The following is a 25,392-nucleotide window of genomic DNA, read 5'->3' as shown; positions in this document are numbered from 1 at the left end:
GTTGCGGGATCTTTTCAGACACAGACGTAAAGTAACAGCTTAGGTCCGTTCACGCTGCAGCCTCAAGTGACTCAAATCCGATAATGTGACTTGTATCTGATTTTTTTCATGACAGTCCGAACAACACAGCTCGGATTTCTTTCCCCCTCTGAATGCGACCCAGACCACTTTGATACTCGATCTTTTCGTGACCTAAATCCTAACGGTCAGGTCCTGAACGTCATTAACGCTCGACACACGTCACTCCTCTGCGTCCTGATACGCGCAAGCGGGGAGAAAAACAACAACCATGGCGGACAGTAACGAGGAGTAAGTTGTTAATATGCTGGCTCCGGTTAGACAACAACTTCAAAATCATAAGATATGCTACACCGTTAGCATCCGTGTTTACTTTAGCAAACACTGAGCACGCTCTCTATGTGTGACGCTAATGCGCCCTCTACTGCGCATGCGGGGGCACTTTCATGCCCTTTGCAGTTCAAGTCGTATATATTTGGAAGTGTGAACGAAATCAGAATTGAGAAATAAGTGTGAACGTAGCCTATGTGACACTGCAACTGACGATTATTTTGGTAATCAATTATTCTGATCATTAACCAATTAATCAGATAAAAAAATTCGGCACATTCTGCAGCTATACTTAATATTACTCAAGTAAGGTAAAAAGTACATTGCAGTAAAACAATTTTTTTCAATAATGCAAATGAAACTAGTTACTACCCATCACTGTACAAGACCTTAGCTGCACTTCCATTCACTGCAAAATTGCGCAATGGAAATTTGCTTGTAAATTTCAGGGAAAAATAAAAAGTAAATCCCATTTTTTAATAAAAGCATTTTACACTGATGATTTGTGGTTTTTCAGCTGTATCAAAATTAGTGTATTGCGCTAATCTGCAATGGAAATACCTTTTTCTCATCACAGGTCATGAGATCAACAAGCGAATATTACTACCTCAGGAAACGATAAAGAAGACAACAGAAAGTGGCATGAGGAAGATTTTTTGAAACTTATCACATTAATGAAGTTATTCATATGATTTTAACTGTATTTCTTATGTAATGGAAATACCACATTCAAAATTATTTTTTGATTGTGGTATATATAATACATATATACAAATTTTAATATATGTATTAGCTGAATAACCACCAAATTTATTTGCACATTTGCAGTGAAGTTTAAAATGCTCTGTGGCACCGTATCATCCAGATATGAGTAAAAGAAATTTAAATATATCTGATCTCATGCATTTATCCCACATAACCTCCTTAAAAGCCATTATCTGAAACTTGATGCCATGTTTACGTCCAACTCTTCAGAGCTCTGAGGTCTCTGTAATCCCTGAGCAGACTACTAACAAACTCCTCCTGGGATTACAGAACAGCTACTTTCAGCAGCAGAAATATCAGACCGTTTCTGCGCAAGAGTAAACTCCACCACCCTCCATCTATCCTCCTAATCTCTGCTGAAATGTAGGTTTAAAGTCGCATTTAATATGCGGTTCTGACCCAGAAAACACATCTGCAGACAGTCTAGATCCTCCCCCTATTCTCTTTGTTCATTCATAAAGCCTCTCCAAGCCAGAAAAAACACAATCAATACAGAATAAAGCACATAAATTCAGCTTTAGATTAGCTTTGATTTATTTATTTTTCTCCGTCTGATTCATCTTTAACAAAAGCTGGTGGAGAAAAACATTTGTCCTGCATGGCTTTCATGCAGGACATCGTAATTGCGTGTCCCTGTTTTGTTGAATCGATGCAGCAGAGCACCTGAATCTCTCGGCTGCGTTATCGACCTCTGCTTGAAGTTTTGTTCCAGCGTAAAAAGTCGCCCTTTTGTGCTCCTCGCGTCTTCAGGCTGTAAAGTGGAGCAATCAATGCATTAATAACGAGTACAGAACAGAAAAGAGTTTAAGTGGTTTTATTGGGTCTTTCTTAAACTAAAAAAGAAGACGTTCAGGACGTTCCTGCTGATTCTTATGCATTCATCTTCTGGAGAAAACCCCAATTTCTCCTGATTTTTCTGAAATTTCCTCTCAATTTTTCTGCGTCAGGTCCCTGTGTTAATCAACTCTGGTATTCAAGAACCAAATCAAAAGTTTTTAAGGTTTATTCTTCATATAAAAACTAGAGTTTGGCATCAGCAAAACTTTCTGGGACTTGAGTGAAGTCGGCCTTTCCCTTCTTCGAATTAAACAAAGTTGGTCTCAAATGTTAGTGCAACAAAAAAAATTGTTTGTGTCGCTATTATCCATCCATCCATGCATTTTCTAACACCCTTGTCCCTAGTGGGGTTGGGAAAGGTGCTGGTGCCGATCTCCAGCTAACGTTCTAAAAAACGTTACCTGGAGAGGCGGGGTACACCCCGGACAGGTCACCTGTGCCGCTTTTTATTTAAAGATATTACTTTTAAAAAGTCAGTACACATTTAAAAAATCTAATGAAATATGGTGTTTACCAACTGTGCAACATTTCTACAGCAATAAATATTTTTTTGTGCCGTTATAATTAATTGTGCTGCTTCTACATATTTTTTATTTAGATTTTGGGAAGAGTTTAGTGAGGAAAAAATATCGCAAAACTCATTGTAGATATTCTTAAATTAGCACCACAAAATCAGCAACTTTTATTGCAAATGAATAAATAAACAATCATGAAATCCTGGAGGGACTGACTCATGATGTCTTGAGTCTGCAGATCCAACAGTAATCAGGTTGGTCAACTAGTGCAACTAAATTTAGTTTAAAAAAATTTATAATTTATTAATTTTTTATAGTGGCAGTTTTGTTTATATTACATAATTTTCCTTAAGTTAAAAACTCCTTTAAAATCTTTAAGATCACAATTTGCTTGATGGTCAGAAACATGTTAGACAAAAAGAGCCTCGTATTTGTCCCTGATGTTATAATCAGATGCGGAGTAGCCGTAAATAGCTCTGTTCATACAAAATTAAACCAGGATAGAAAAGATTAATCATGATTAATTGACTATTAATCAACTAATTTAGTAATTGAATCATTAATTGGACTAAAAAAAAGATTATATGCTGAAAAACATATTTGGAGCAGCAATGAAGCCAAAACTGAACAAAATAAATACACATTTTGAATTTAAAATTTGAAAAACTCCTCTGTCTTTAAATATGTTGTAACCAAAACTCCTTAAGTGGTGAAGTTTTAGCTTCACCTGGTTCGAATTCACTAAAGGATTCACTACGAAAATGCTTTTAAAGCAATAAAATGTTTTTATCAAAGAAATGGAAATGATAATATTGTATAAAAAAGGCTCAAGTGGTTTAATAAAAAATCTGGAAAATGTGTAAAAAATTGTATCCGATTAATCAATTGTTAGAATAATCAAACAATTAATCAATGACTAAAGTAATCACTCGTTGCATCCCTAAATTAAAACAGAATAAATACTTTACAGAAGCTCTGCTTCCTGTTACACCGTCCATTCAGAATGTAGAAATATTTGCTTCTTCAACACACATTCAACTCTTCTGGAAGAACAGCAGAAACATTATGATGTACCATCACAGATGGCTGTGAAAGAAGAGCCCAGCGAGTGTCTGGATGGATTGTTTTCCACAAGGTCATACTGTGAAAGAAGACTCCTGAAAGATAACACCACAGCTGATAGGGCCCCGGACGGAGTAACGTGTTCGCTACCGAGACGCAGAGTCACATATGCTTCTGGGAAAACATGGCCGAACGCTTACTGGACTCTGATGTAAGCGTAAGAGAAGAAAACGGCTCAAATCTCTTTTTGAATCTGCTCATATCTAACAGTTTGTACTTCAGGCTCTTCATTAAGGCTGAAACGATTAATCGCGATTAATCAGTTATTGAAATAATCAATATCAACTAGTGATATTACAACAATAGTCATAATATTTATGGAATTAAGTCAAGATATAACAATAAAGTCGTAACATTACCAGAATAAACTCGAGATAATGAGAATAAAGTCATAATATGTTTGAGAAGTCAGAATATTACAAGAAAAGCATTTTACTATTTTCATAATCCTACGACTTGATTCTCATCATTTCAACTTTATTCTCGTAATTTTATTTTTCCAGTGTCGCTTAGTTCTGAATTGTAATAAAAGTCTTTAAAAATCTATAGAATGTGCAAACTTTTAAATCTGATTAATCGATTAATCATGAGGATAATTGATTAGTAAGCTAACAGCTAGCTGCAGACCAATTCTTCCTGGTAAGTCCTTCCTGTTTTGGAGCTCCAGCCCTTCATGCATCGTCTGGGCTGCCTTGTTTTTAGTCAGTTGGCTGATAATTGGGAGCCTCTGCTTTGGCCTTGCACAGCCTGTCGCTCTGCATTACCCTCAGAGCTGCACTGCATGCAGAGGACAACAAAAGGACTTCCCCTCCACCAGGACATATTTATCTAGCCGCCACGTCCCTTCAGCGGCCGCAGCATCACAACACAATTCCCCCGTTGTCAAGCCTGATTCCATCCGACTGCACTAAAGCATTCATCTCAGCCTTTTGGGAACCTAAATGCCCCCGATATGCAACAAGTTTGTCCAACTGAAGCGTTCATTAGTGACATATCTGCAGGCTTTAAGCTGCTGGAGCGACCTTACGCAACTGCTGGGATGTTTATCGCGCTGCAGCGTGGAAAGGTTTGATGAGAAGTGGGTGGAGGGGTGTCCGCCTGTGGTCAATCGGATTATGAGCCGTTCCCAGAGGTCACCTGTCTTTGAGCGTGTACCGGCTCTGAGTGCTTCCTGCTGCACGGCACTTAAATATACAGACAATCAATGATGATGCTGCTGCTGCCAGGGCGGTGACTGATGAGAATAAGAGGATCAGAGGTGCATTTTGGGGGGAAAGAGCTCAAGTGGGGCAAAAATGGGCACCTTGTGACGTAAAATTTATAGCAGCACAGAAAAATCTATGATATGAATGTAAAATATATGAGAAATTATTCTTATAGAGTTAAGATTAATGAGAGTAACTACAATTCCCAAGAACCGACAACTAAATGACTAAGACTAAAATGATTAATCGTGATTAATCAATTATTTAAATAATTATCAATTAATTTAATTAATTCTTATTTAAAAATGAATTGGTTTGTTTATAGGCATCCCTTAATGCATTTCTTATATAATATAGAAATGGCTTAGATAAAAAAATCAGTAGAATTTACCAATTTTTTATCCAGTTAATCATCAGAATATTCGATTAATTGATAAAAAAATAATTGTTAGTTGCAGCCCTAATAATTATTTACAAAAATGTGGCATTGGTAACATAGACTTTTATATACAAAGATTTCAAAAGAGCACTTTTCTGCACATATATATATATATAATTTATTTTAGTTTTTTAATTCAGAGGAAAATGGGTCGGGGCTTTAGCGCCTCCTAGTGTCTATGACTTTAACTAGACGAGCAGCTCACGGGTTGCAGATGGAGATGCTGTAGATTTTCTCCCTTCAAAGTGTTCCAGCCCGTTTCGCCTCCTGTTGAGCCCCGACCCGGGCGTGGCGTGTTTACGCCTTGGTTCTGATGTATTGTTAATGACGGAGGAAGCAGCAGAAGGGAAGCGAAGGGCGGTGGGGCTCTTTAGAAAGGAAGCTAACGAAAGGACGGGACGTCCTGACTCGTTTGGTCTCCTGTCCATCACTCTGCGTCCTCCACAGCCGACCCTCCGTTTTCACTCTCAGCCCCACCAGAACCCCACATCCAGCCCAGCAGGAGAACCGGCCTATTTATAGCAGCAGCCGCTGGCCTGAGGAAGCAGAGGGCTCACTTCGTGTTTGACTCGTAAACAGCAAACTGGAATCCAGTCGCTCAGTTTTAACTAATATTTATGCTGACTTGATTTACTCCAAGATGGAAATCTGAGCTTCACTTCCTGTCTGCAGTTTAACTGACCACTGCAAAAACAAAAACCTCACCAGGTACCTTTGGTCTAGTTTCTAGTGCAAATATCTTAGTACACTTGAAATGAGATAAACTAACTCTAAAGTAGCTTTTCAGCAGGATGTAGAGGCTTATTTTGAATAAATAAATTCTTAATACTAATGAAAAAGTGCAAGTATAATTGGCAGATTATTCCACTTCTGGGAAAAAGTCTCGTTCTAAAAGTTATTTGCAAATTGAACCAGTAATTTTTCATCAATATTAGGGACTAACTTACATAAACTTGACAGTTTTGTCTCATTTCAAGTGTACTAGGATATTTTCACTAGAAACCAAAGATACTTGGCAACATTTTGTGTTTTTGCAGTGTAAGAATGTGTCTGACTACATGGGAAACGCAGGTGATGCAACACAAAACAACACCCTGTTTCCTGTTTCCTTCAGGGCTCTGAAATGAAGCAGCGCTCCGGGGTTCTGCTACCGGCAGTCCTTCACTGGCTGCTTTTGGGACAGACTGCAGTTGTGTTCAGATGTGTCTTTTTGGGGGTCCAAACAATCCTCCTTTGTCTATTATTGGGCACAAGCGGCCGCTGTGTGAGCGAGCCCACAACCAGACACGCAGTGTGACCGAGTCCCAGCCTGTCAGTCAGGCTGCAGCAACAGCAGCTGAAGCACATCTTTGTTTCACTGAACGGTTTTTTTAATCGGACTCTGTCTGCTTCGACCCAGAGAAAACTGCAGAAACACTAAATCTTACCAATTATTTTCAGTTTAGTTTCTAGTTCAAATGTCTCAGTAGGCAAAACTTAAAAGTAACGTTTCAGCAAGATAAAGGAGCTTTACGTCAACAATTGCTTCATATTGGTGAATAAGTACTGGCTGATTATTTAAATTATAACTAGGGGAAATGACTTGTTATAAGTGAAATAATCAGCATGTGGAACTAGAACCCATTTATCAATATAAAAGGTGGATCTATTATGTAAAATTCACTTTTTGCATGTTTTTTTTTGCTTCCATTTTGATTTACAAACAGTTCAAGCACTCAAAAAAAAAAAAAAAAAAAAAGAGACTGGCCTTTTTTGGCATTAGGTTAATGTTTTTTGGTGTCTGGAAAATAAGCCGTTTCAAAAGCCTCTGGAATGTAACATCACAAATCAGCAGGCAATGCCCGTTACCTAGCAACCTTAGCAGAGTCCGTTACCTAGCAACCCAAGCTGAGCTCCAGCATGTTTACCTCTGTATGCTCTGCTGGAAAAGACAAAGTGTTTTGTTGTCGACTCATCATCCAGAGACCACTTGCTGGATTCTTGTTGGTGTGCAGAAGGCTCCAGTTTTGCTTGTCAAATATGTACGGCTGTATGATTGCAAATCTGTTTGCAGTCATTTATATGTGCGAGTGTAAACGTTGAGTTGCGCGGCGTCACCAGCAGTAAGTATTAGGATTTAAAGTGACAGGAGGCCCTAAAACTGCTCAGAATGGGCAGAACTGAGCAAACTAAAATCTTAAGAATGATTTTGTGCAAAAAGTTTAATATATTTTCTACAGACCACAGACCTATCCCAAAATGTTGAAGGAAGTACAATATGTCTTGTTATTATCTTAAACAGCTCATATTACTTCCTGAAAAGTTACTTATAAATTAGTTTTGCCCAAGATATTTTCACTAGAGACTGAACCAAAGATACTTGGTAGGATTTTGTGGTTTTCGGATTCTTCTCCTGACTCCCTCTGCCCGTTTCTGCAGGTGATCCCATGTCTGGCCTGTTTAGGAAACCCATGAATGACAACGGCGACGTGTACACCTCGCTGATGTCCAATCAGGCCTCCTACCTGCCGGACGACCTGAAGCCCTCCAACGCCCTGGGCGACTTCACCGGCGACGCCTACAGCTTCAGCTCCAAAACCGCTTCCAATTTACCCGACGACACCCCGAAGTCCCTGCTGGGCTCCGACAAGACAGAATCCTACAACTACATGGATATCAGCCATGGGGAGGAGCGCCAAGGCGGCCGGGCCTCCGCTGACCTCGACCTGGTGGGAAGGTACATCGATAACAACCCCGGAGGAGACGAGGAAGATGAGGAGGAGGAGGAGAATCTGGGTCCGGCGCTCGGCTCCCACTCCTTCCCCTACGTGGAGGATCCGTCCGATGAGGAGCTGAACGACTACCACTCCTACCGGAACCTGGGCGGCACCCCGCAGACGGCCAGCCCGGTGAAGATCACCCTGACCGGGTCGTCTAGAGCCGAGCCGCAGCAGCTGCCCCCGTCGGTCAGTGTGTCGGAGCGAGAAAACGTCCTGAGCGTGGGTCAGCAGGGCGTTCCCACGGTAACCCTGTCAGAGCCAGAGGACGACAGCCCCGCCTCCACGCCCAACGCCTCACCAACAAGTAGGTGCAGAGCAGAATCCCTCTTAGTGCTGACAAAATAAACTTCACCGGACGATAAAATAGCACCATAAACAATTTATCGTCCATTTTCTAACAATGTAATGATAATGTGCTCTCAAATAAACTTAACACTAAATAACAATAAATAAACAACCAAAACAATATGAATTATCAAGACTCAAAAAAACAAAATTGCCCTTCCAAACATAATACAGGAATGAAAATTCACTTTTTACACATTTTTACACTTCCCTTTTGGTCTCAACAGCTTCTAAAAAAAGAGCCAAAGCATTAAAAGAACAACAAACCCCAAACTGTTTGCCTGGAAAAGGAGCTGATTGTTGCGTCATAATTCATGGGCTCTCTCTCCATTACCTACCAACCCAAGAGGAGCACCAGAACGTTTGGTCAGCTGGTTTTACAACTGTATGTGCTGCACAATGGCTGCTGGAAAAGACAAGCGTTTTCTTGTTGATTTACCATAAAGAAACTGTTTTCTGCTTTCGTGATGGTTGTCCAGGAGGATCCACTTCTGCTTTTCAATGATATATGGTTCTATAATTGCCCATCCGTTTGCAGCCATTTTCACGTGCGAGTGTAAACGTTGAGTTTGGGGGCGGGGCCAGCTGAAGCTTATTTGGACTGAGCAGACTGAAAAGTAATTTTTTTGTCTAAAGAATGAACATGTTTTGTATCATCACAGAACTATCTAATCTGTTAAAGAAAGCATAGTAGGTAACGTAAAAGTTGGTTAAGAATATTAAACGACCGGTAGCTAGCTGCTAATAACCCTTTGGTAGCTAGCTAGCGTTTTTACGGCCACTATGGGGAAGTTAGAAATTTATCGGCAGTTAGCTGGCTGACAACCTTATTTGCTGTTGAATCACTTCTGTTTCCAAACCGTATAATTTATTTATATGCAATAAATGTTTTGTTTTTTTGTTGTGAAATACTTTAAACTCCATTCAAAGAGGCCTTAAAAGTCTTAAAAATAGAATGTGAAAACTTTTCTGCACGGTGCACCAATTTTCTTCATTTTGGGAGATTGGTGATCGGCCGATATTTACATGTGAAGCCAATTTTAATCGATCTTATCTACCTCAGTAAAAGTCTAAACATCTGCCACAACAATCACATTTTCTTAAAATATTTAGCAACATTTCAGACAAAGACATTGGAATCGGCTTTTTAATAATCAGTAATCTGCAATCAGTGCACTGATAGTTTGCTGCTTCTAATCTAGGCTCTACTATCTATATTATGCTTTCTCTGCGAACAGGGAAACAGTTTTCATCTGAGGACATGTTCAAGGTTGAATCCGGAAAGCCTGCAGCTTCCAGAAACAACGCGGGCCCAAAACCCAGGAGCCGGGATCATGAGGGCAGCAGCGCCGAGTCCGGAGACTCAGAGATCGAGCTGGTCTCCGAAGAGCCTCCCAAGCCGCGCAGCAACCCATTTACTGAGCCTCCGAAGAACAAGGCGACCAGCAACCCCTTCGACGACGCCCCGATGGCCAAGGCTGGGCCGGGCCTCGCCGCCGGGCCTGCAGCCTACAGCATCCTGAGGGAGGAGCGGGAAGCAGAGCTCGACAGCGACCTCCTCATCGAGTCCGCCTCCGAGGAAAGCCCCAAGAGAGAGCAGGGCATCGGCGGCCCCAAGCAGGGAGCCACCTCTCCCTCCCCTCTGGTCTACGCCGCCAGCCCTCTCCGCAGTCACCCTCAGGTGGCGCCGGTCCAGCCGCCGGCCGCCGAAAAGGCCAAGAGCCCCGTCAGAGCAGAGGAGGATCCTCCCAGCAAGCCGAAGCCTCCGACTGCCGCTGTGCCGCCGGAGGTGAGATCTGAAAAGCCCCAGCAGGGCGACATGCCGCCCCAGCAGGGCAAGGGAGAGTTGGGAAAAGCTGCTGTCGCCGCGCTACTGCAGGGATTCAGCAAGCAGAAAGGTTGGTGCTCAAATCTATAGTTCAATTTAAAGGCACACTGCAAAAACACAACATCTTACCGAGGACTTCTGCTCTAGTTTCTACCACAAATGTCTAAAACGACAAAACTAACTTACAAGTTACTTTTCAGCAAGACATCGGAGCTTCTTTTAAGTCAATAACTCCTTAATACTGATGAACAAAAGTTTTAGTTCCACTGGCAGATTATTTCACTTAAAGCATTTTATTTAAAGTGTACCAAAATATTTGCAGTAAAAACAAACAATTGTAAAAGGCTGTTCTTATACTGCCGAAACATAAAATATTAAGAGTTTTTTGGAGTCTAGTTTTCACTGGAAATATCTTCATACACCTGGAATAAGTCAAAACTAGCTTTTCAGTAACTTTTCAGCAAGAAAAAGGAGCTTAAATAATTCCTCAATATTGATAAAGACATACTAGTTCGATTGATAAATTATTTTACTTAAAAAAAGACATTTCAAGTGTAGCAAAATATAAAAAATAAGAGTTTTTATCTAGTTTTCAGTGTAAATATCTTAATATACATCGAATAAGACAAAACTTACAACTCTTCAGGAAGATATGGAAGCTTATTTTAAGTCAATAATTCCTTAATTTGGATTTTTTTTCAAAGTTATTGTTCTATCATAATATTTCACTTATAACATGACATTTCACTGTGAAATAAAAATGCCAGTGAAACTAAAACATTTTCTTCAATTTTAAGGAAATACAGACTTGAAAAAACCTCCTGTATCTTGCTGAAAAAGTTCCTAGAAATTAATTTTGTCTTATTTCAGGTATTTTTACTAGAAACTGGACTAAAATCCTTTGTGTTTTTGCAGTGTATAAACTGTGACTTCTGAAATATAAAAATACTTGGATGGAAACGCTGCTGCTGTGCTCGGTTCACATATGCTGCCCCCTGGTGGAACATAAGGGGAAAAATAAAACCCTCCTCTAGAGGTGGGAATTTATTCAATAGTTTATCATTTATTGTAAGAATTTCTATTTAAATTCTAACTAATAATGTTTACAACACATCAGAAATGTCCTGATTGGTAAGTTTGTACTATTTTTGTTAAATTAAAGCATCAATAAATACAAATGAGTTTGAAAATACAGTTATAGTCTAGTGATACAAATCATGTGACCAGTGTCGTAAAGAAGCTTACAAGAGCATTATTTGTATTAACGGGGTTATAATTGATGTGACAGTCAGACGGTTACCTTAAAAACTAAGAATAAGTAGTTCTTACAGCCACTAGTTTTACTGTTACAATAAAAACACAAAATATTGTGATAAAACTTAAAGTCCACATTGTACAGCCCTACTGGGATAATGCTTCTATTTGCATGTTTTACCTTATTATTATTAAAAAGATGAGCAGGTACTGGTGTTTTAATATTGACGTTCTGACTCCATAATTATTTGATGTTAAAACTGGGTCAGTTTTCTGTTGCATCTTCCCTTCAAATCCGACTGTTCAGACATTTTTCTGCCTCTAATCAAACATAATGTAGGTTTGCATGTAAACACTTATGAATTTTGCATGAATGAACGGTCGTGCAGTCCCGTTTTGTTTCGATCAAACTGAAAGAAGGTTCTGGAATCACACACATACAAAAAAAACAGGTCATGTCAATTAATTCCTGCACCACTAGAGGGAGCAGCACAGCTTTGTTGAAGATCATCAGATATTTATGCCTTTGGTCAGAGCACTTCCCCACCAGCTGCTATAGCAACAGTGAGAGGTTGGAGCATGCTCAGTGTGAGCCGTTGCCTTCGCTCCTGGTTGGTGTTGGCATGGAGGCAAATGAGGCTGCAGAAAGCAGAAGGTGTGAGGTGTGGCAGTCTGCAGGGGAGGGGAGGACTGGACCTCGAAAACGGCATCGATTCACTCTGAAACGAGTGTTAAAGCAAACCGGGATGCCGCTAATATCTTAGCTACTTCCTGTCTTTTGCTTTTGCTTTTCAGCGCTCCAATTGCAATCCAAACGTGCTCCGAGGAGGAGAAGCACAAACACAGCTGAGCGGCGTGCAGAAATGTTCCGTCTTTAACATGAATTATTAAGATCTGCGCCTGCATTACAACCGAGACATAATGAAAAAAGGAGGGGGAATTTATAGCAGCTGTAATCTTTATATAAATAAGAGATCTGGATGTTTGCCATGTTGCTGCTCTCTTTATGAAACATGTTTCCATCAGTCTGCTGAGCCATGTGACAGCAGACTGTCAGGAGGCTTTTTCAGCTTTCAGAGCATGTGGGAAATGTTGCGATACACCAATAAAGACGCCGCAAATTAGGGATGGTCAGTCAGAGTAATTGTGATGAATTGATTACTGAAATAATCATGAACTTATTTAGTAATTGATTAATTGTTAACTGGAGTGTACAGACTCAAAAAAGGCCATTTGATGACAGAACATAACAGTAATTCAGACAAAACAGTACAATAATATACAAACACAAAAAACCTACCTTTATCTGCATATATGTTCTACCTAGAACTCCTTATTCAATAATTAATCGATAAATCCAAAAAATAATCAACATATTATCCTGTAACTATTGAAGTAAACTGCAGCAGAAAGGGCTTTTTTCACGTTAGAAGTATTTTTTAGCTCCAGATGAATTATTTGCTACAAATAAACACATGTAAACAAAAGGAATGATGTTAAAACATCTGTACATTGTGTATATTTTTAAAAAAATCAGATGAATCGATTAATTTCCAACCTCAATAATCTCTAGTTTCAACACTAAAAATTATGCTGGATGGATTTACAAATATGTGAGGCACTGGTCAAACAGGCTTTTGGTTTTTTTAAAGAACAAGTTTGTTTATGAGAAAATGTATTTCTAGTATTGTGTCAACAGGGATTTAGAGGTAAAATGAAAAATCTGTAGAATGGGACTTTTTATTTTTATACGATTATTAATTGCCAACTAACATGATTGTTAGTTACAACCCTAAAAAATACTTGGGTCACTGGCAATATTGGCTTTTAGATCTTTGTAAAATAATTTAGTTTATTAGAATATTTATTTATAATTTTTTTTAATTGACTTTAGAAGTTAAATGAAAAAAACTGCAAAATGTACCAGTTTTTTTACCCGATTAATCGATTAATCGCCCAAAATTATCGTTTGTTGTGTCCCTAAAAATTAGGGATATAACTATTACCAGGCCTATATTGCTAATATAGGCTTTTATAAATCTTTAAAAACTGAAATTTATTTGTAATAGTTACTTCCAATAAATAAAAAAAGGCACACAACTAAATGAAAAATCTGCTAAATGTGCCAGTGTTTTTATCCGATTAACTGATTAATCGTCTAAAATTATCGCTTGTTGTAACCCTAAAAGTCATGAGGGGTATTGGTAATACAGGAATTTAAATCTTTAATACAATTATTTGAAGTTCTTAGTTATTTTTAATACTGTAAAGACTAAAAGACAAGTGGTTAAATGAAAAATCTCCAAAATGTGCCAGTTTTATTTTTTTTAATCGATTAATCGTCACAGTAACTGATTCCTAAAATAATCTGCAGTTTCAGAATGAATGAGCCTCCTCAACATGGAGGAATGTGTTGGTGTGCCAGTGTTAGAAACTGAGGATGACATGGTGGCTTTTTTAACTGAAACATTTCTTTATGAGACAAAAGAGCGTCCACCGCAGCCACCCTCTTCCCCCCGGGCTTTAAATCATTGCATGGACGGTTTGCTGCAGCAGATTCGATGCTGTGCTGTTTACGACGTGCCCCCCCTCCCTCTCTATCCCCTGCTGCTCCTCCCTCCCTCTCCTCCACAAACACACCGACACACACGTACGTGGCGCTCCACAGCATCAGTCTTTGTGCTCCGAGAGTCGGCAGCACCTTGGAAACCTCTCCTCCCTCCCTCCCGTCCTCAGCCTCTCTCTCACCGCACCCTTCCCACCATTCATGCCTCTCCGTGGGATGACCGACTGAGCTGCTCCCGCCGAAGAGGAAAGCGCGAAGAGACAAAGCGACGGAGGGACCAGCAGCATGCAGGCTACTGCAGACATGACGAAGAAGGAGTGCTCGTGGAGCAGCTGGAAGGGCCAGGGTACTGACGCGTTTCTGTGTTTTTACAGCCGGTTTGCATGTCGCCTCCAGGCGGACAGACGCTCCGTTTCATGCATGCACGCGTTCGGCTTCTAATAGTGACGTTTTGCTCCTTTATTTTTGCATGGGACACACCCTTAGTTCGTATCTGCACCCAGAGGAAACAAAGGCGGCGGTGGAAAATCGCTCCATCTGGTTTGGGTGCATGCTGGTACCGATTGTTGACACCCTCCCCGCTGCGCTGGGCGGCCGTTTTCATATGCTCCCATTTTTTCTCTTTGCTTTGGGGGGGGCGAATCGAGTGCCAGACCGTCGGATGGTGCTGATAGACCGTCTCCATGGTAATCAGGCCACACCCATCCTGATTACATCAGCCCCATATCCTAGGCCACCACGGCGGCCCGCAGAGCGTCCGGCGGGGGAACGTTTCCGCCAAACGGAGAGAAAATGGCGGCGCTTTCAGCACAGTGTTGAGCCCAGCTCAGAATAACGCATTCATTGTGCTACAGCGGCGGCTCATTCTGGCTTCATGCCGTCGAGTTATTTCAAGAGTTAACGACCCCTAAAGGTGAAACCTCCCCATGTAAAGACGCACCAAGTAAATGCTGATGGGAGCGAAGAAGAATCGATTCGATTTATGTTCTTCTCCCTCTGAATCACGCAGAGTCATTTTTAAAGCTGCAGGGTTTTTGTTTAGACATCCTTCCTGCTGAGCACATGACTGATTCAGCATCAATACACGAACGGGCCGAGTCAGATGAATACGTCCAATAACCACAATCCTCATCCTTTATGCACAAAAACACTGTTTAAATCAGGCTGCAGCACACATTATAACTCATTCCTAACATTTTCTTTAAATTAATCACTTAAAAGACAGAAAATAACATTTATATCCCAATTATGTAAATAAAAGCAGCTTCACAGTATTTATTCAAGACACAATCTAACACAATGCAACTGATATTCAATCACATGTATAACATTTAATCATTTATTTATTTACTGGTATTTCCATTTTATAACTAAGCTGAAAGGAAAAATAACAAATGTAGTAGTTTTCAGATACAAAATATCTGTTTCTCTAAGCACTAATTGGCTTGTATGACAGTGTTTCACAATATTTAATAATTTAATATAAAACATGAACTGAATGCTTTTACTGTGAACCAATAGAAATGAATCCGCTGCCACTAAAAGTAAATCAAATAAGTAACATGTAATAATTTTTTAAGTAGTATTTCCATTTCATAACAAACCCAAAGGGAAAGAGCTTTAATGTTAATACTGCAACCAGCTCAAGGATTACTGCTTTTTAATGCATTTATTTATTATTTATGTCTTTTTTAAAGAAATTAAACAGGAAAACAAACCCTGGAGGTTTACATCTTCATGTCAAAAACTAGAAATGTTGAAAACTTTCAGCTGAATATTTTCTTTGTAGCATCAAATCTTAAAGGGGATTATAATCTCAAAGGGGATTACTTACAGTGCAATGACACTAAGTATCATTGCTTACAATGATACTCAACCCATTATGGAAAATTCACATTTTTCACATTTTATACTTTCAATTTAATCTCTGCTGCTTCTGAAAACTCAAGCGCTTAAAAAAAAACAACATCTGGATGTTTAATGGATGAAAGTTCATGTTTCTGTTCCCATTCCTAGTTGCACTCTGTTACCTAGCAACCCCAGCTGAACCCAGTCCTGTTACCTAGCAACCCAAGCAGAGCTCCAGCACGTTTGGTCAGATGGTTTTACTGCTGTATGCTCTGTACAATGGCTGCTGGAAGAGACAAGTGTTTTGTTGTTGACTTATTATTCATAAGCCTCTTGCTGCATTGTCTTTGGCTGTGCAGGAGGTTCTACTAATGCTTTTCAAAGTATAAATGATGACTTGGGGGGGGGTGTGGCCAGCAGCTACTAATTTGGATTTAAAGTGACAAGACGCTTTAAAACAGCTAATGCTGAAAGGAATAAAGACTAAAATCTCATTATCTGTGAATGAGTTTGAGCAAAAAGTGTAATGAAAATGATTTGTTTAGGCCATAGACCCATCCCAACCTGTTAAAGGAAGCGTAACGGGTCACCTTTAAAGCAAAAAGCCTCCGACTATAAATTCAGAAACATCTCTGCTCAGATGAGGCGGTCCCAGTGTTTTTTCATGCCTTCTCTCCGTCTGGCTCGTTTGAGGCCACAGTGATGTCGTTTGGTGGTTTAATTAGGTCAGGCTAAACTACTTTCACTACAGAACCGGGGAAGGAGATGATATTATTGTCGGATCTGTTAACGGTTTGATCTGGTTTTGGCTCAGAGTGAGAGTTGAACTCACCAGGCCGCTCTGGTTCTGCCTCCTGCGTCAGACTTTAACTCCTCATTCTTCTGATCAAGACGACTTTCGGTGACTTCCTGCAGATTAAATGACGTTCAGAATAATTTAGTTATTTACACACTCCAGCTGGAGGGATTTTATCCCATATTTCCTTCTGGTTCTCTGGATTAAAGAGAAGCTCTCAGGGAAATTCAAGTCTGGAAATCCAACAGTTGATCTATATGAATATAATGTGAGGTCTTGGTTTGAGTGATAGACGAGTTTGGGTTATTTTATCAGAAAATCTTTAAGTTTTGCCCATTTTAAGAGCAAATCAGACTTTTTGTCGTTACACTGTCAGCAGTACAACAAAATTAATGGTTACAGCTCTGCATAGGGCCTTTATAAACAAACAGTCAAAACATATAAGACTAGACAGAAGAATAATCTGGGAAAAAATGATATGATATCTAGCTTTGAATGATTACAATAAGAGTGTTAAACTAGAGTTAAATGTAGGGTTCTAGCTAACAATTATTTTAGTAAATTGGTTATTTTATCCAATTAATTGGGTTAAAATTGGCACATTTTGCTAATTTTTCATTTAGCCACTTAAGCCTTTTGTATAGAATAGTAAAAATACATTAAAAGATGCAAATAAGCCATTCAATTCCTTTTTTAAAATAATAAACATTTTATTACCTAAAATGTATGTGTACGTTCAATCATTTGTAGAAAAGGATGCATCTCCAGATAAAAAAATAACTCAGCCCTTCCTGTTTGACTTAATACAGTGTAGGGCCGATATATTGATTATTGTATCAATTAAAACATAACTGGATAGAAAAAGGTGCCAACAGGAGATTTTTAATAGTAAATGCAAAATGTACTGTATTTATTTTTGTACAGTTTTGGCTTACTTACAGATCTTAGTGTGTTCTTCCTTCAGAAATTGTCCTTTTTTGCATGTTAGCTCTACATAACGATTAATCTCTTACCAATTAAACAATTAATCGATACATAACAATTAATCATTTCAGCTCTATTACCAACAAGACGATTAAAATACGAGGTTTTGGTCTGAATAATGTACAGGTTGGGGTTATTTTCTCAGAAAACCATTTTAAGGACATTATATTTAGTTCTACTGTAGAATAATTTGGTCATTTTATTTAACTATTTGCTCGCAGTTGAACGATTTTTGTCCTGCGTGTTAAAATCGAAGCGTCTGCGTTTCTGTGCTGTTTGGGTTTGGATCCGAACGATGAGCGGCCGGTTCTCCATGATCGGAGCGATATGAATCCCAGAGGAACGCTCTCTCTCTCTCGCTTCATCTCTCGGTGGGGAGAAAAATGGAGCACGGTTACTATGGTAACTGCATCAGGCGGATCCCCTGCTAGTTTGACAGGAGCTGTGCAGTTGTTGGTTTCAAGCGGCGACTTGAGTTTTGGTGGAAGACCTCAGAGTCGGGATCTGTTTGTGGACCAGCCGCGCCCCGTCCACGTCCTCCTCCCCTCCACCCATTCCTGCTCAGCTGGATTCTGATTGGCTGGCGGTGCTGGCGCCCCTCCCATGCCGTGTACAGGGGGGGCCGCCTCCCCCCTCCAGTGCTCTCCTTTTGTCCGTGAATAAAGCAGCTGCCTCTTTCCTTGTTCAGCCATGGGAGCCGCAGGTCAGTACTCACTTCTGATACAGAAAAAGCTTTTCAGTCAGAGTTTCTCCCTGCAGCGTCGGTAATGTTCACGTTCATGTCGGCGTGTGTGATTATTTACTCTGTGCCTGTGTGTGACTGTGACAGAGCATCTCCATTCAGATCTCTGCCCAGTTGGTCAGAGGTGCATGTGCAGCAGCAGTTGTTGCTGAATGGCTCAGCTGTCCATTGGATCGCTTCACGTGCCGCAGCAGATTATTTAAAACCCGGAGAGAGCCGTGTTACCGTGCAGCTCCAGCCAGCCTTTCTGGCTTCCACAGACGCCTTTTAGCGGAGAGTAAAGATGGCCGTCATCACTATGCTGCTCACAGCTCTTCAGCTAAAATTAGAGCGGACATGAAGGCAAGCAGAGAGACACCCAGGAGGCAGAAGCAGCAAACCTTCGTTCATCTCTGATATTAAACTTCAGAAGAAGTTGGCGCCGCTCCCTGGCTTGCCAAAGGACGCATTGTGAACCCTGGTTGAACTGAATCAGGCCTGGATTGACAGAAGCTGTAACGCTACACTGAGCTAATCCTCTGTTATTACATCTTCTTCTTCATCTTTGGCAGTAGCTTTGAATTTCAGGCCCCAGCACCCAAAGATGGCACCGTAGGAAGAACACCGGCCTGCAGACGCCACATTGTGTCTGTCCGTCTTTAAAAAGCGAAGCGGTGGCGTTGATGCCTCGTCCTCCCTCACTGCGGACCGTTGTGGCTCCGGGTCGAGGCGAGCCGTTATCAACGATCTGCTGATTGTGCTGCTATTTCTGCTGCTGCTTCCCAGACCTGCAGGTTAATCATCAACAGTCCTGGGAGCAGCAAAGCGATCGTTGCATGTCTGCGTATGTATGCATGAGACCAGACCAGGTGATCCAGAATCCAACCAACATACCGACATGAATCCATCTCAGCAGGTTACAGCCAGTAATCATTTCCTGCAGAGGCTGATTAACAATTAGCCAAGGTTTCACCGACTCAAACTTAGAACATTTTATGACCATTACAAATAGATTTTAAAGATCTATATTTACAAATTAATGTATGAACTTTCCATCCAACTGGTGACAAATCGGCTTTAGACGATAGATGCAAAAGAAGCTAGCTATGGTACGTTAGCAGTTAGCCACAGAACACAATGAAGATGTCTGAATGTTGGCGAAAAGTTCAAGGAAATAAAATTCTATTCTTCTCTCTATTTCCTCTCTTCTTTCTCTTCCTTCCTTTCCCCCTTCTTTTGTTCCTCATCTTTCCATTCTTGTTTCTTATGTGCCACAATAGGATTTCTGTAGGTTTCATCAATTCGCGTTTAAGACTTTTTAAGATCGCCACCCGGGGAATTTAAGACCTGTATATCCACAGAACTGGCGATAAATTTGCATTTATCCATGACAGATACTAAAGAGCTAGCAGCTAGTTAGCGGTTAGCGTCACAGAACACAATGAAGATGTCCAAGGGTGACTCGATCTATTGCCTGACAGAAAAGTCTCACGAGAAAAATAAACTACATAGAATATATGATTAAATACTCATCCCACAACCTGTGATCAATATACTTAAGATCAATTTATGTATATATTTTAATAAATTTAAAGGGGACCTATTATGCAAAAGACATATTTTGCACATTTGTACTTCCATTTGGGTTTCAGCTGCTTCTAAAAACATCTTTCCATTGTTTTGCTAATAAGTTATTGTTTTTGGGTGTCTGAAAAATGGGCCATATCAGAACCTTCCCAATTGTTGGGTCACAATCAACGTGCATTGTGTTTTTACTTAGCAACCCAACATGAACTACAGCATGTTTGGTCAGCTGGTTTTACCGCTTTATGGACTGTACAATGGCTGCTGGAAAAGAGAACAGTTCTGTTGTTGACTTACCATCCAATGTCAATGTTGCACTTTAAAAACAGGTTCAAAACTGCACCAAAGGGCTGCACAAAAAAGATAATAAAATAAGTCGATGAAAAGAAAATGAAGAATATTACAAGAGGAAATAAAACCCACTACATTCCTTTTGGTTGTGCAGGAGGCGCCACTTCTGCTTTTCAAATATGTATGGTTGTAAAACTGCACATTTGTTGCAGCCATCTTCATGTCTGAGTGTAAGCGTTGAGTTGGTGGGCGTGGCCAGCAGCAGCTTATTTATATTTAAAGAGACAAGACGCCCTAAAACAGCTCAGGCAGAACTCACCAGACTAAAATCTCATGATCAAAAAATGTATTGATCGTGTTTTGTATCGCCGCTAGACCTATCAGGACCTGTCCAAGGAACAGGTCACGTAATTTTGGATTTGAATTTGAGACCCTTTAAGGATGCGTGAGCAGCCTGTAGAAATGAATGAAACCTTTGCGCCATCTTGTTGAAGCTGGGTTAAGCTGCAGCTCCCTGAGGATGCTGGGTTATCAACGGCTTCCAGTGGTTTGACCCAAATATGATCTGTGCAGCTCACAGCGGAGCCCACCCGTTTAAAAGGCTCATTCCCGGTAATTTGTGGTTGTGGATCCTGACTGACCTCCTTAATGTGTGCTTCCTCCTCAGCAATCGACCTCCTCTACTGGAGGAACGTGAAGCAGTCCGGCGCCGTGTTCAGCAGCGCCCTGCTGCTCCTGTTCTCCCTGACCCAGTTCAGCGTGGTCAGTGTCGGAGCCTACCTGGCTCTGGCGGCGCTCTCCGCCTCCATCAGCTTCAGGATCTACAAGTCTGTGCTGCAGGCTGTGCAGAAGACCGATGAGGGGCATCCTTTCAAGTGAGGGGTCCGATCGCCGGCCTGGGAGTCGTTTTGATTCCACAGAGGCTAAAAAGATATTTTATGATTTTGTTTCCAGGGCTTATCTGGAGATGGAGATCGCTCTGTCTCAGGACCAGATCAGTAAATACGCCGATAAGATCCTGCTGTACAGCAACACCTGCATGAAGGAGCTCCGCAGGCTGTTCCTCGTTCAGGATCTGGTGGATTCTTTGAAGGTTTGAACGCTGTCATTGCTTTTCATTTTATTGCTGTTGAGATGAAATGTTTGCTTAAAGATGGATGTGTTTAGTTTGCAGTTCTGATGTGGCTGCTGACCTATGTGGGTGCACTCTTCAATGGCCTGACGCTGCTCATCCTAGGTGAGATCATCTTTCTGATGCACTGATGATGACTCGCATGATGATGTCTTTCATTTGTTTAGTTTAAGCCACTTAGTCAGACTTTTCTGCAAAATTACACTCACTTTAGATTAATCAGGACAAAATCCACTCTAAAAACCGGGTTTCTCTCTCATGCCTCTATTGACATTGTACAGGGAACCTGACGATAGTTCCTTCAAGAGGTGATTTCTGTTTAACACCAAACTATAAACTGATCTACTGAGCAGTTTGGTAAATTATGGGATTAGTTTGAGGTATTTCCAGGTTTGGATAAGTCTGGAAAAAGAAAGCAGTTTGGAAAATATTTAGATTTCCAGACTTTATTCTTTATCCCATTGTCTAAATGTTGTCTCTTTACTTCTGTGTAGGGCTGCAACTAACGATTATTTAAGTAATCGATTATTCCAACAATCAATCGATTGAGCTGTTGACTATTCTGACAATTAATTGATAAATCGACTATTTTTGTGATCGATCGGATAAAGAATTAACAACTCCTTTCCTTGTATCCTTTATTCCACTTTCTTTTTGCTTGGTTTTATCACTTTTCTCTCAGGTTCGTTTAATTTCCATCTTTCCGTCTTCCAGCACTCCTTCCTTTAATGATCTGCATCACTTATTTGTCCTTCCTTCCCTCCTTGTGTGCTTCCTTACTTGTATCCTTTTATCTCCTTACATCATTCCTTTGTCCTTTTATCCTTCTTCCTCTTGCCATGACCTTCAATCCTTCCTTTTTTCTCAAGTCCTTCCTCATTGTTTCTTATTCCTTCTTCCCACTTTCCTCTCTTCCTCATTGCGATTTTCTTCCTTCCACTCAATCTTTCCTTCTTTGTTTCTTATTTGCCATAAAGTTCCTGCAGGTTTCACCAAGACCACTATGAATAAAACGTAAGACCGATGTCACAGAAAAATGTTTGAACGTCTTTCAGCCAACTGGTGATAAATTTATCCCTGATAGACGCAAAAAAGCTAACGAGCTAGCAGGGGTGTGTTAGCAGCTAGTTAGCGGTAGCCTCAAGCGAGAATGGAATTAAGATTATTCTGCCTGACAGAAAAGTAAAATATTACACTGAATATACAAGATTAAATATTCATGTCGAGACTAAATTTAAGACCTGGGAATAATATTAAAGGCCAACTTACATTTTTCAGTTTAAGACATTTTAAGGACAAAATATTATATACTTTTATTTCCGTCCCCTCCAGGGGGTCTTTTTATGGGCTCTAGTGTCCCTTATATGACAGCAGGCTGACAGGAAAGGGGGAAGACATGCGGAAAATGTTGTTCGGGTCCGGGAATCGAACCCGCGACGGCCACGTCGAGGACTGAAGGCCTCCAAATGTGGGTCGTGCTATCCCCTACGCCACCGCAGCACGCCCCATAATTTTATATATAATTTAGTGTTTTAAAGGAAGCACATACAAGTTTCAATCTTAAATTTATTACTATTTTTATGTTTTTCTTGAAACATGAAAGGCTGAGACCAGAAAGTTGAGTTTTGAATAAAAAAAATTCAGAATCTCTGCTTGAACCATAAGCAAGTCTTTAGTGTTTTTTATTTTAAATCCAGTCTGTTTACAATAAAAAAACAAAACAAAACTGTACCACTGTATATAGAGTTTCTTCTAACTTTTTAATTTGGGTAAAATGTGATGGGCTTTTTCTGTATTAACTGTTCCTCCTTATATTCCTCTACAGCTGTGGTGTCCATGTTCACTTTGCCTGTGGTTTATGAGAAACATCAGGTAAGAGCAGAAACATCTCGGTTCATTCCCGGTTTGGAAAAACCTTTAACAGATCTGTCTGTTTATAGGCGCAGATTGATCAATACGTGGGACTAATACGGACCCAGGTCAACTCTGTGGTGGGGAAGTGAGTAAATGCAATGCTGATTTTTATTTATTTACGACTATATTGCTTTGTTGGGTTTAAATTGGACTGACGTAAGATTAGAGAAGAACTTTTTGTTCAAATTAAAATAAGGTTTTACTCCTTTGCAACAAGAACCTCATGATCATCTTTCTGTGTTTTAATATTTAAAATGTTAAATTGTTTACATGTTTCATGGGATTAAGAGTGTTTTTGCACCTGATAGTCCAGGAGATTCATTTTGATTGGGAACCAAAGTTGTAACATTTGTTAAATTTTAAGCTGGTGCATTTCGCTTCCACACTGAACTGTGTCAAAAAAAAAACAAACCTTTTGAAAACTTGTTCCCCTCCTCGCCTGTGGTGGCGCTGCACCAGAGGAAACAACAAAAACCTCCAGAGAAGACTCTGAGTTCAACTTCCTTCTTCACAAAATGTAAACAGAAATGGAGTGGCATCAGAATTTTGAGGTTGTAGCATTTCTCTTTTGCCATTGGTAAAAGAACACAAGCCATTTCTCCCTCCAATGTTAGATTAGCCTGTTTGCTTCGGATGCATTTCCCAGAATTCCCTGGGCTGCAGTGTACTTCCTGCTTTCGAAGCACCAGAATTCACTTAGTTTGTAGCTGGACCAGAGTTCACAGTTTTGGTCTTCATCAGCATTTCTCTATGCATTCGCAGGGCATTCTGGGTAAATACAACCAAACCAAACACAGGATTTCACTTTTACCAAAGACAAAAGAGAAATCCTGCCACTGCTAAAAATCTGACACCACGCCATTTTTGTTAATATTTTGTGAAGAAAGAAGTTGTGTTCTGCGTATTCTTCAGAGATTTTCATGTTGTTTCCTTCAGTAGTTCTCATTGCAGCGCCCCCACAGGCCAGGAGGGGAACAGGTGTTTCAAAAGGTTTGGTTCGTTTGACTCAGTGCAGTGTGAAAGCAAACCAGCAGCAGCTGAAAATGTAACAAATGTTTCAACTTTGGTTTCCAACTGAACCAAGTCTACAGAACTATCAGGTGTGAAAACACCCAAAAGCGAATCAAATTAGATACTTTTTAGAATCTCCAAACTTAATTTTGGAGACCAAAATTAGCAGCAGTTCAACTTTATTCATCTTCTTAACCAAACATTGAGTATGTATGAGATTTTACTCCTTAAAACAAAATCTTACCTCAAGCTTTTTCCTGAAAACGACGCACCGAATCTTTCTGTCCAGGATCCAGGCGAAGATCCCCGGAGCCAAGAGGAAGGAGGAGTAATCCTGTCCGTGTCACCTTGAAGCTGACGGTCCGGTCCAGCTCCGAGTCGGGCTCCCGGCTGAAGGGCCCGATCATCATCTGTGGGGCGTAGTGCTTTGTCATCTTGGTGTTCTCTAAAGCATCCACTGGAGAAGCCTTCACCCTGTCTATAGCAGTCCAACACTAACACACAGTCACAGTACGTGTATAATCCTGCTTCTAGGTAGACAACTACACAACTCAAAGACAAAAAAAGAACCTGTTTGTGTTGCTTATTATGAAGTGCATGAAGTCGAGCCTTGGGTAAATAATATTTGATATCTTTTGTGCAGTTTTGAAATCACGCTACATTTTTGCTTTGCAGTGTTTAACCACAACTTGTAATGGTTTGGCCCCAAGAGGCTGAAAGCCCACAGACTTCCTCCGCTGCCAGTGTTAAATTCTGCTTCATGTCTCTGAGTTAGCAGTCGGGGCTTTTCTCAGTACGTCAATATGATATATAAATAATAATAATTTCCTTTCGGTGTTTCCAAGCACAAGATAATTTACGATATGCGTGTTAGATGTGGTAATCGTAGGGGTTTTGCTCTTTGTAATAATCATAAGGAACAACACACGCGCTCACGTTAGGTACTGTTGTACAAGTATGAAGACAAGGTGACATTAAGCTTGTTTGAATAACTGTCCAACTTTGTATTTCGTTTAGCTATACTCTGTAGTTCTTTAGACCCTGGACTCTAACTATTTGCACTTACAGTATGTATTTAATTACAGGAATAATGAACAAATAAATGTACCTTGATGTAACACCTCCTCA

At 40.3% G+C, this 25,392-nt stretch overlaps 1 protein-coding gene and 1 long non-coding RNA gene across 4 annotated transcripts in view; one reads left to right on the top strand and one right to left on the bottom strand.

Annotated features, from left to right (window-relative positions):
* Window positions 1–25,384, top strand: part of rtn1a (reticulon 1a) — a 29,641-nt gene extending 4,257 nt beyond the window's left edge. Inside the window, exons 2-9 of one of the 3 annotated variants that reach the window (XM_044143570.1) lie at window positions 7,650–8,294; window positions 9,574–10,233; window positions 20,875–21,082; window positions 21,162–21,300; window positions 21,375–21,444; window positions 23,165–23,211; window positions 23,280–23,338; window positions 24,554–25,384. In XM_044143570.1, coding sequence (XP_043999505.1) covers window positions 7,650–8,294; window positions 9,574–10,233; window positions 20,875–21,082; window positions 21,162–21,300; window positions 21,375–21,444; window positions 23,165–23,211; window positions 23,280–23,338; window positions 24,554–24,596 — 1,871 coding nt within the window. In that variant the 3' untranslated portion in view covers window positions 24,597–25,384. Of the gene's footprint in view, window positions 1–7,649; window positions 8,295–9,573; window positions 10,234–14,038; window positions 14,330–18,178; window positions 18,315–20,874; window positions 21,083–21,161; window positions 21,301–21,374; window positions 21,445–23,164; window positions 23,212–23,279; window positions 23,339–24,553 lie in introns of those variants that run through there. The other 2 variants (XM_044143571.1, XM_044143572.1) reach the window with 2 other exon arrangements.
* LOC122846550 lies at window positions 1,747–24,603 on the bottom strand. Its single transcript, XR_006373256.1, has 3 exons — window positions 24,509–24,603; window positions 16,664–16,740; window positions 1,747–1,864 (listed from the first exon to the last, which is right to left on the bottom strand). It is a non-coding gene; the product is annotated as an uncharacterized LOC122846550 (long non-coding RNA).
* Window positions 25,385–25,392: the final 8 nt, after the last annotated feature.

The sequence above is a fragment of the Gambusia affinis genome, linkage group LG16 (genome assembly GCF_019740435.1).
Source record: "Gambusia affinis linkage group LG16, SWU_Gaff_1.0, whole genome shotgun sequence".
Lineage (NCBI taxonomy): Eukaryota > Metazoa > Chordata > Actinopteri > Cyprinodontiformes > Poeciliidae > Gambusia > Gambusia affinis.
The sequence above is the reverse complement of the archived record's forward strand: the minus strand, read 5'-3'. Positions and strand labels throughout refer to the sequence as shown.